Source organism: Motacilla alba, chromosome 21 (genome assembly GCF_015832195.1).
Source record: "Motacilla alba alba isolate MOTALB_02 chromosome 21, Motacilla_alba_V1.0_pri, whole genome shotgun sequence".
Classification (NCBI taxonomy): Eukaryota; Metazoa; Chordata; class Aves; order Passeriformes; family Motacillidae; genus Motacilla; species Motacilla alba.
In genome coordinates, this window is record NC_052036.1 from 650,578 (window position 1) to 661,946 (window position 11,369).

An 11,369-nucleotide genomic window follows, 5' to 3' on the forward strand; every position below is an offset into this window, starting at 1 on the left:
ACTGACAGGGCAGGAAAAGCCAAGGCTCACCTTGTCCGTCAGACTCCGCTTCTCCCTGCGATCGCTCTCATCAACCTCCATGTTCTCAATTCCTGAATCCACATCTACCTGGGACATGCTGCAAGTGGAAAGAAGAGAAAAAGCCCATTAACTTGTAGAAAGCTGCAGACAGTCCTCTGTAAGATGATGACTGAAAGGGTGTCCCCTTCAGCAGATGCAGCAGAGAAAGCACTGCACAAACAGCAATTAAAATCATTGGTTGATAAATGTTTCTCATATTACATTAGAGCTCTAAATTTCTTCAGCAGGCAATACAAACTACACAGCTATCACATCCCACAACCTTCTTCTCTTAAATGGAGTAGCTGAATTATCCCCACCAGACATGCTTATCTGTTAATGTCTTAGATAATGTTTTGTCTTTTACCACTTTAGGTCAGGAATTCCCATTAAAACCAGGCTAGAAAAAGCACTACAGTGGTCTAAACAATGTATGATTTTTAAGCATTAACCCTACTGCATTAACACAGCTGGAGGCGGGGAGGGCAGAGCCTTGTCCTGTAAGAGCTTTGAACACCAGCACTGTGCCATATTTGCCAGCTGTCACCAGCTGCATTTTTTACCTTTTCTCACAGGAGACACTATCAATGTCCATGCTCTGGGACCGAGAGAGGGACTGAGATTGGGTTTCAAGGCTGTTTGATGGAGAACTGCTGAGGGAGCTCACTCCTTCGCTGCTCTGGCTTCGGTGGGCTACTCCTAAAGAAAAGGCACCACCAAGATTACTGCTACAGCAGTGAGAAGGCACTGCATTATTTGGATGGAAAAGGAGAGGAAATATTGTTTCTCAATCCAGCTCTTAACCATTCTTAGCACTGCATTACCAAATAAAAGTTAATAACCACATTTGACGACAGACAATCACATTTTCTACCTTCCCTTGAAGCAGCAATGTAGGAATGCTTACCTGCATTAAACAAAGAACAAAGATAAACTTGCACCTATGAAGTGCTCAGAGACTCACTCCTATAAAAACTGATCTATTACGAGGTTGCTGTGTCTGCTACCTTGAGACATTGTCAGGTCTCCAAAGCCCGTCCTATCAGAACAGGACTTAACACTGGGCCATTACAATGGAGTTACATCATCAGTTATAAAGGGGCAACAAATATTCCTTGAGTTCTTCATCTCTCCTCCTCCCTCTTCCCAAAGAAAATCTAGCTAAGTCAGTGGACAAAAGAGACCAGAGCAACAGGGCCCACCAGGCCAAAGGCCTGCATTGTTCTGCATTCCCTTGGGGACTTACTCTTATAGCCAGGAAAATGTACTTTAACAGTGATGCTGCAGCACTCATTAACAGCCCTCCTCAACCTGCCATCTTTTCATACACATCTTCCAGAATTTGCTTGCATCTCTACTTTGCTAGATCGGGTACACAGTAAAATACCTGACACCTAAAGTTCCACTTGTCACTGATAACACTGGGTTTAGGTTTTCTAAGGTATTTTCAAAATACATACAAAATAATGATATTTTCCATGAAATTGATTCCTATGTCTGATCTCACCATGACAGGCAAGTCCTTAGAACAATGGATGCTTACAAGGACACTATTCTGCTGGAGCTGCTCTCTGTGTGTCCAAATGAATTAAAATCCTCTGCAGTCACTTCAGTCTGCTGCTGAAAGGAACTGCTGCAAACCACACAGCATTAGCTGAGTCTTCATTTATGCTACATAAACACACAAGATAAACTGTTATGAGTATTTTTTCCTGATCTATTCCCCAATTCAATCAAAGCTCTTACCCTGACGTGAAAAAGTAACACATTATTAAACAGCTGCACAAATGGCACTGTAGGAAGCAAACACTGGAAACTCCTGCTCTGGGTCATCAGCCAATCCAGACAGTACAGTCAGGCACTGTCCTGGGGAATTCTCAAACAGAAATCTCCACGCTCTTCACTGTCTGAGCACTTCAAACCTCAGTAAGCCTGTCTGCCAATACCTGAGCATTTCTACCTCCAGGTACACATTGCCACACCTCCTGCTCTGCTGCCATATTGTTTATCCAGTTGTGCCCTAGGATGGATCAGGAACTCTTCTGTTTGAAAATTAAACATTTACTTTTCCTGGGTTAGTTTTCACTTGTATTAAGCCCACAATCACTCTCATCACACAGCTGCCACAGGCAGCAGAGGAACAAATGCTCCTTTCAGCAAGAGTCAGACCTCAGATGGATTAAACCAGTCATGTACCCACAGGCTGAGGGAGCACAGTGAGTGAACTCTGCACTGTTCTTAGGAAAAAGAAGTCACCTCCACCTCTGGGTTGCTGCCTTTAATCATGAGGACAATACAGAGTGTTAAATTCCATCTGCAATGAGTTTATCTCAGGAAATGCTTTTGATAGCTTTTCTCTGTCCTGCTCTGGATGCGAGGAAACAAAACAAGCAGAGAGGAGTCACTTCTAGGTATTTCTGAACAGCACTGTAACTAAAGTACAAGATTCAAGCTTGCAAAATACTCTAATTGCCAAAGGGAAAAACAGAAAATTCAAGAAGCAAATAGGTAAATGTTAATGAATTCTGCAAGCTCACCAAAAACCACCAGAAAAATGTTATTTTTATGAAACTGTTAGAAATCATACTGGAAACCTGCTTATAAACATCTTGACATTTGTTTTGGGATGGTTTTGAGAACCTCTAAGCTTATTAACACAACATGCAAAACAATTTCAGTTTTCAGATAAAGATGACAATACTGGAAAACATGACAATTTGTCCTGATTTCTAAGTCAGATAATTTGAAATCAAAATTAATTTCTGTCAGGTCAAATGTGGTATAAATACATGAATTTTGTCTTCCTCTCTCTATAGAGCAAGCCCCCCAACTTCCCCTGCTTGCTGCATTTGTATGATTTTAACAGATCAGTTATTTGTTGCAGCTTCTGAAATAAACACAATTTGTAAATATCCTGCTTGTATTCCCTCCAGTAAATAGTGAAATTGGCAAAATAATACAAAACAGAAAGCAAATACTTTATTCTTACACTGACAATGTCCAGTCACAGCTTGCTATTTTTAATTCTGCTGATTGCTTGCAACTAAAGATCAAAAATTAACTTAAGACTGATTGCTAGAATGTACCTAGAAACCAATCAATAGAGACTGTGTTGCAAGACCTGAAAGGGATTTTCCTGTCTCCTTGACACATCTTTTCCATAATATTGTGTAATAATAAACTTTATTACAAACTTTTTCAAGCTTTGGTAACCCATATGGTAAATGCCATGAGTTTACACACACCTGGAAAACAGCTGCAAATGGAATAAACGGAAAACCATTTATTACTTGGAAAATCAAAACAAAAAGTACCTTCCTTCACCGTTTTGCAACATTTGTTTCTGAAAATGACTTTCAGTAGGAGCAGGAGCGGCAGCAGCAGCAGTGCAGGTTGCACAGTGAGGAGCTGAGTAAGGAACGTGCACAGACACACCAAGAGCAGCCAGGAGCTGCCAGCCTACCTGATGCCCCGATGGGAGAGGTAGCTGGGGTCATGCTGTGCACATTGAGGCCCAGGCTGTGGGAGGGCCCCGGCGCTGGGGCTGCGCCCGGCGGCCCCGGCGGGGTCTCTCTCTGCGGGGACGTCAGCGGGGTGCTGGGCTGGGACGAGGAGCCTCCTGCCAGCCGCGCCAGGCGCCTCCGCCGGATCTGCAGGGAGAGCAGGAGAGGAGCGAGTGAAACCCCTGCCAGGGAGAGGAGTGAGTGAACCTCTGTGTCAGAGAGAGGAGCCAGTGAACCCCTGTGCCAGAGAGAGGAGCCAGTGAACCCCTGTGCCAGAGAGAGGAGCCCAGTGAACCCCTGTGCCAGAGAGAGGGGCCCAGTGAACCCCTGTGCCAGAGAGAGGAGCCCAGTGAACCCCTGTGCCAGAGAGAGGAGCCATTGAACCCCTGTGCCAGAGAGAGGAGCCCAGTGAACCCCTGTGCCAGAGAGAGGAGCCATTGAACCCCTGTGTCAGAGAGAGGAGCCCAGTGAACCCCTGTGCCAGAGAGAGGAGCCCAGTGAACCCCTGTGCCAGAGAGAGGAGCCCAGTGAACCCCTGTGCCAGAGAGAGGGGCCCAGTGAACCCCTGTGCCAGAGAGAGGAGCCCAGTGAACCCCTGTGCCAGAGAGAGGAGCCATTGAACCCCTGTGTCAGAGAGAGGAGCCCAGTGAAACCCCTGTGCCAGAGAGAGGAGCCAGTGAAACCCTGTGCCAGAGAGAGGAGCCAGTGAAACCCCTCTGTCAGGGAGAGGAGAGCCCAGTGAACCCCTGTGTCAGGGAGAGGGGAGCCCAGTGAACCCCTGTGTCAGGGAGAGGGGAGCCCAGTGAACCCCTGTGTCAGGGAGAGGAGCCCAGTGAACCCCTGTGTCTCCTGCCAATGCTGCAGCCTCACCTGGAGGCCGCTCGGCGGGGCTGGGCTGGCTGCCCTTCCTCTGTTCTGTGTCACAGCACTACAGTACCCTCTGTGCTCAAATGTTAAGTGTGTTTGCTGCCTCGGAAAACCATTTGCACTGGGAATGATGTTTGTCCCTCCAGGGGTTGTGTAAGACCAGTTTAACATTTACTGCTGGGCAGTTTCAAAACCTGCCATACTCCTCCCCATTTACTTTGGCATTTGACAAACCACGTTGATGTGATAAAAGGGACAACACGAATGTGACCTTTGCTTTGACTTCACACCACATGATACCAACACACCCGTGCTAAAGAAGGTCCAGCTGAAAGTTATTCAAGACCACCACTGTCCAAATTAATCCAAAAACAGAACTGCAACACCAAAAACATGCATCCTGTGTGCTGGACAGAAGCACCTTGACAAGTAAAGACAGAGTAAAAAACACCCTCTCATCACCTAGAGGCATTCCATCACAAAGAATTTTAAAAACAGTTTTTGCATGTTCTTAAGACAGAGAAGCATCTGCTTTCAAAATCCAACTACAGAAAACTGTTATGAATCTACTTATTAAAACCAGTATGTGATCACATAACACTAATATTATACATGAGAAATAGACAAAATAAAGCCTATAAAACTAGATTTATAATGCTTTAAGCGTCACACAAACAAAAATCAGAAAATAAATAATTTATTATTGCAGGCTATCTTACAGGATCTGTTCCCAAAGCTTACACCTTTGGCTTGAAATAGGCCCACAATAAAAGTATATTTGAGGATGTCAACTCCCTGCAAAAATCAGCAATTCCTGTTATTCTCTTTGTATTATGACACTCAAGCGTTGCACACAACTTAAAAGTTTTCATTTCTGCTCATAGTCCCAAAGAACTGCCAGGCAACTGAAAGAGGGAACAAAAGATTTGTGTCAAGTCAATGTCTACGCTACATTTCTGTATCATTTAATGGCCTGTGAAACCTACTCCAACAGGAAGAAGAACAGATCAAATTAAATCAGACTTCAAAAACTGTGGGAAAACAGTGTCTGGAACTACATCTCCCTCCACGACAGGTGTCAGCACATGAACATGGAAGGCAGCTACACTTTTTTAAGAGTCAAAAAAATAGCTATTAATAGAATCTCTAATGCTTCCTCCTTGTCAAGCAAAATAGGGGAGCTTAATGCAGAAATAAATTGTTCAGCTTTGCCTTTAAGTAAAAGTAATACATATTAGGGTCTCCCCCTTCTTCATTTGTACCTCCTATTTCAAATTTCCATCCAAGTGCTTACCTGAAAAAACTCCAGAACTATCTCAGCCTTCAAAGGTACAACTGAGAAAATGTCAGCTACATGTCCCCATATCTGAATCCAAATTAAGTGTTCACAGCTCACAAATACAACAAATACACACACAAGCACTCCATATATGCACCAGTGTCTGAAGGAGAAAGATGATTTCTTTTTCTTGCTTTTATATAAATTAATGTGATGTGGAACTCTTCCACAACTGTTCACATTAATGCTTGCTAGCTAGTTCCAAATCAGATGTAAGGAAGGAGATATGAGGAGAAAAAGGCAGAGATGATAACCAATGTATTTATTAATTAATTCACAAGTATAGTGCAATTGATTACTCAAACGAGGTCCCCTCTCCATCCTCTCCCCGTGTCAGGCAGATAATTGAGGACATAGTGGCACTTGGCATTCCTTCCCTTCCCTTGCTAGGCAAGATCCATGCCCAAGCTCCAGCAAATCTACCTGCAGTCAGCACTGCTGAAACAGCAGGACAGCCAGACAAATCTTCTGCCTTGTATTTGTCACCCTCAGTCCACCAAGCACCCGCCTTTCTCAGGGAGCAGGCCCCAGACTGTAACCTGCCCTGCAGAACAGTCTGAAGAGGCCCAGAGCAAGAGATCTGCACAGACACTGGGCTGCTTTCACTTAAGATACTGCAATAAAAACTACTACAATATTTTACCCCGCCTCTTTAAATATGAGGGGCAAATTTCAATCTCCTTCCTTACTGCTGAACAAAGTCTTGTTAAAATATAAACAAACTCCGAATATTTTTGCCACTGACAGCTACGGCTTTCACGACTGAGGGTACATGGAGCACCAGAAGGTGCACCATGCTGAAGGACCAGACCTGGTTCTTGGATGCCCCAAGCTGTCATATTCCTCCAGCTCTACATAGAATTAGTACAGGAATCTGAAGTTTGATCTCAAGACTAGAACTCTTAAGTAAGAGACAAAAGAGGAAAAATACCACGCTAAAAAGGCCAAGTACAGGCCAAGTTTGAAAAGATGGCACAAAACTGGTGGACACATTCTCTGCAGTTAATTCCCTGTATCTTCAGGCTGAACAGCAGGGAGAGGAGGGAAGATGGGCACAGCTGGGGACTCAGGAGACACAGCTTGTTTGCACAACACGAGGGACAACAAACGAGACCCCAGCCTGCACACAGGACACAAATCCCTCACAAGTGTGGGATTCCCTCCAACAGCCTGCTCCCATTTCAGACTGAAGGACTCCCCAGATTACCACCCAGCAGCACAAAGCTGCGGGTCTCAAATAATGCCTTAGGGAAGTTTAGGGCATTTGAATAACCCCCAACCCTTGATTTCAGACCTGGGCCAGTGACACATGACAAAGCTGTTATGTGTCATTATGTTACCTAATGGTGATGAGGTTTTCAGTCTGAACTATTACATGGGCATTGCTTGCTCCACAGCCCATCTTCCCTGCAGAGCACAGCTCCAGAACACACAGTTTAAAAGTCTAATTTAAAAAAACCCTAATTGGCTGAATAGGAAAGGCACACTGCTTTTTAACTAGTACAGTCCAGTACAGTTTTTGCTGGACACATCTATAAATAGCAGTTTTCTGAAATACATTTTTGATCTAAATGGACTTCTTAAAGCTGTTAGCTGCATGCACCACAACAAAAAATGTGAAAAGAGCACTCTGCTAAGGATGGTTGACTGATAATTTAATTTGGCACAGGTAATAAAGATACAACCAGGAAGACTAGTCCCTCAGGCTCACACATTCCCAGTTAAAAAAAATATGTATCAGTATCTGCTAGAGTGGCAACTGCTTCGTGAGACTGTAAAGAAATTTCCTATTCAACCATAACACAGAAGAGTTCCAAATCTGTGCAATAAAGGGTAATTTGAACTGATAGCTTTATTTTTCTTGTATTCATTTGAGCATGTTAAACTGGTTTAAGAAATGCTTCATTTTTTTGGTCACAGTGGGCATGTTCTCAGAAAATCACATACCTGTTGGAAGATGACAAACTCACATCATGCTCTCCCACTTTCTGCCACATTTAGCTGGATTCTGCTTTTTTCCTGTGAAGTCCCTGTTCTCATCTTGTGCTGTCTACTGTACTAAAACCCACATGCTAAGAAGGAAATTTCTTTCTCCCCTCTCCTAAAAATTTTACTGTGGTCTGTACTGAATTACAACTTTTAGTGCATTAAAAAGTGAACACTAAGAAAATGTCAGTGAGAGACACTGTTAATAGGAGGGGGAAATATCTTCTTGAAACTAAAATATACGTACGCTCAATTGTGTACCTCCTCTTTTTCAGCTGCAGCCCGTCAGTGTTATATTTAATTATGGTTTGATAGCAGAAGATAAGGTTATCTGTAAGAGCCTTGCAATTAAACTTCCGTTAAGTATTTCCTCACCTTCAGTCATTGCCTGAAAAAAAGTCTGAATCTGAAGAAATCACATAAAGTGTATTTCAGAAGGTTATTTTCCAACATAAACTGATCCAGGCCCACTGTGCCAAGTAACAGCAAAGGGGAGATGTGGAGGAAAATTAAAATCAACTTGGCTCTGACTTTTCAGTGAGGGATCCATTAATAACAAGAGTGACACCGTGACTCCATTAAAATGATACAAGATTGTCACGAGCAATCACCTAAAAGGCCATTTGGTTTGCTCCTTGCTGAACTGGACAAGAAGGACGTGGAAGAGTCGCTCGAGACAAACATTTGGCCAAAACAGGTGGATGAGTCCTCACTGGAGAACTCCTTTCCTGCAGCCTCTCATCCATGATGCAGTGGCTTTGATGATGTCACTACGTGCTGAGGCAGTGACACAAAGAAGCCTACACAGGTTAAATAACTCTGAAATTGATCATAAAACACCTCAGGATCAGGGCAGTGTAACAATGAGAAGAGCTGCATGTAAACAAAGCACTCATGAAGTGCACCTGTAAAACTGGAGATCCTTTTTCACAGCAGATTTACACCACCAGGGTCCCATCCCTGCTGCCACCACGGGACCCGTGCTCCTCTCCTCGAGCTTCCACAGAGCAGGAGGGCCTCCATCAAGTAAACAGCACAAAGTATTTTCTCCTAGATCATGATGCAACACAGCAGGATTGCTAAATCGTGACAGACAACATCATCAAAAACATCCCAACTTTCTGGAATCCAAATCTGAGTGACAACAGCAGCCACCCTGCCCTACAATCCCATATAAGATATGGACAGAATAAAAATAACTTCTTTTGATCCTCCCTGGAATATAAGCACTGAGCCCGTATTGCAGCAGGTCCAGTACCACACATTTTGATTTCAGGATTACACAGGATCAGTGGGAAACCCCCTGGATCCTGCTATAATAACCCAAATAATTAATTTGGAAATCCTCTAATATATGGGCAAAACTAAAGACCTTATTCTATATTAAAAAACAAGGGAAGCAGCATCCTTGAAAAGAAAGAAACAAGGAATAGTTGACCTTATTCCATGTGAATAGAATATATACATTACAGATGTTTGCCAACTACAGCACAACACTAGAATTCTTCAGTGAAAGATGAAGAGTATTTCTTGAATAAATAAAGAAAATCAAAAGAAACAGTGGAAAACTGACAAGCCTGATTCAAGCTGCTTCAAGAAGAAATGATATTAAATATAAGACCATAAACACACCCATCTTGCTTCTCAGCAAAGAGTCTAAGGAAGAAAAATTTCAAGTGTTTTACTATGTTAAAAGGTTGGGTGTTTCAAATCACACACAAAGAACACATAAACGCCTAGTATTGACACAGAGAGGGCACACGCTGCAGACAAAGGCTACCTAGCAGATGGAAGCTCAGAATAAACAATTAACCAGGAGAGCAGCAACCCAACCCCGTGGCCGAGCCGGGGGGTCGCGGGTCAGGGACAGCCCGGGGACAGCAGGGGAGAAAAAAACACCGAGCACAGACACGGGGCGAAGGCAGAGCTCCTCAGGATGGTTCCCTGCACACCCTCGGGCCCGAACCGGGCCCAGCACAGCCCGGCACGGCCCGGCGCCCCCTCCCCGCGGGCCCACCCGCCCCCTCAGGCCCCGGCCCCGCGCACTCACCTCGTCCGCGCTCAGCTCCTCCATCGCCTTCCTCTTAATGGTGCCCGGAGGAGGGGCGCGTTCCTCCGCCCCGCCGCGGGGCCGCTCCGAGGCAGCGCTCTCCTGCCGCCGCTGCCCCCCGGGCCGCCTCACAAGGGCATCTCCGGGGCGACCGCGCCGCGCCTCGCCCGCCGGCAGCACCGCCGCCCCCGGCCCGCTCCCCGCCGCCCACCCGCGCCTCAGCTGCCGCCGCGGCCGAGGGGAAGCCGCCCTCCCGGTGCCCCCGCGCCCCTCAGAGCTCCCGAGCCCGGCCCCCGCCCGCCCGCGGCCGCTGCCCCGCGCAGGGATTATTCATCAAAACAACAGGGCGGCGGCGGCCATCTTGGGGATCACGTGACCCCGCGGGGGCGGAGCACGCCGGGGCCGCGCGCGCGCCGCGCCGACCAATGGCAGCGGCCAGAGGCGCGGGAGGGGCGGGGGCTGGGAGGGGCGGGGCGTGGGTGGGGCCCGGGAAAGGCGGGCCCGGGGCCCGTGAGGGGCCGCGCTCCGTGAGGGGCCCGGGAAAGGCGGGCCTGGGGCTCGTCAGGGGCCGCGCTCCGTGAGGGGCCCGGGAAAGGTGGGCCCGGGGCTCCTAAGGGGCCGCGCTCCGTGAGGGGCCCGGGAAAGGCGGGCCCGGGGCTCCGGCTCCTAAGGGGCCCGCGGAGGCGGCAGCGAGAGCGGGAGCCAGGCCCAGAACGGGGCCGCTGCCCCTCAGGGACGCCGCAATCCCAGGGAAAGTCAAGCTGCTGAAGCCTTCCCTCTCCGATGGGCCCATAAATATTAACCCCCTTCTCAATGACGAGTGATTGAGAATTCACAGGATATAAATCTAATTATTGCCAGCTGAGTGACATACCAAGGAAAAAACAAGGTGCCAAGACCCCATTGAGCACTTGGTCTCGGCCTTTTCTAATTGTAGTTTGAACATGAAGTATTTTTTTTTCCTTATTACAAACTTTTCTGCACCAAATTCCCTCATTATACCACAAAATACCATGTTTCTGGAAGCTATTAATCTTTTCCTTCACACTCGAAATGAACCTCGGCTACAGAAAAAAACAGCCAGGTTACATGTAAGTACACTGGAGGCTCACCCCCAGCTCATCTTGTTTGAGTTATCATACTCGTAGGTGAAAAGAGAAAAGGATATTTAACAGTTGCTCTTTTGGCAAAGAATAAACGAGTTGAAGGTTGCATCAGCGAGTTTCTAGCCCAGGATGAACAGTCACTGATAACGTGCCCTGAACAGCGAGCCGTGCGCTGGGCAGGGAGATTTGAGTCACAAGGGAAAGAATCCCGTAAAAGCTGGACGCCCTTCAGATGGAGCTGAGCTGATCCATATGAGCTATTAGGACCTATTTTCATCCACGCTGCAAATAATTATAGAGCAGTAGAATTGATCCATTTTTTAAATGCAAAGATGAGGCAGGTAGGCCATCTGGCCTTGTGTTTTCATATAGATCTTTAATGTACTTTATTGATCTAAATTTTATTTGAACAGAATATTTTGATGACTTAACCAGGGGTGCTCAGAAAGGAAACCAAT

At 46.2% G+C, this 11,369-nt stretch overlaps 1 protein-coding gene across 3 annotated transcripts in view; it reads right to left on the reverse strand.

The window, feature by feature from the left end:
• The window catches only part of UBE4B (ubiquitination factor E4B), a 34,037-nt gene extending 23,864 nt beyond the window's left edge, over positions 1-10,173 (reverse strand). For 2 of the 3 annotated variants that reach the window (XM_038159829.1, XM_038159828.1), the window contains exons 1-4: positions 9,806-10,173; positions 3,524-3,710; positions 624-759; positions 31-118 (exon numbers count right to left, since the gene is read on the reverse strand). In XM_038159829.1, coding sequence (XP_038015757.1) covers positions 31-118; positions 624-759; positions 3,524-3,710; positions 9,806-9,829 — 435 coding nt within the window. In that variant the 5' untranslated portion in view covers positions 9,830-10,173. The remainder of the gene's footprint in view (positions 1-30; positions 119-623; positions 760-3,523; positions 3,711-9,805) is intronic. The other variant, XM_038159830.1, reaches the window with a different exon arrangement.
• Positions 10,174-11,369: the final 1,196 nt, after the last annotated feature.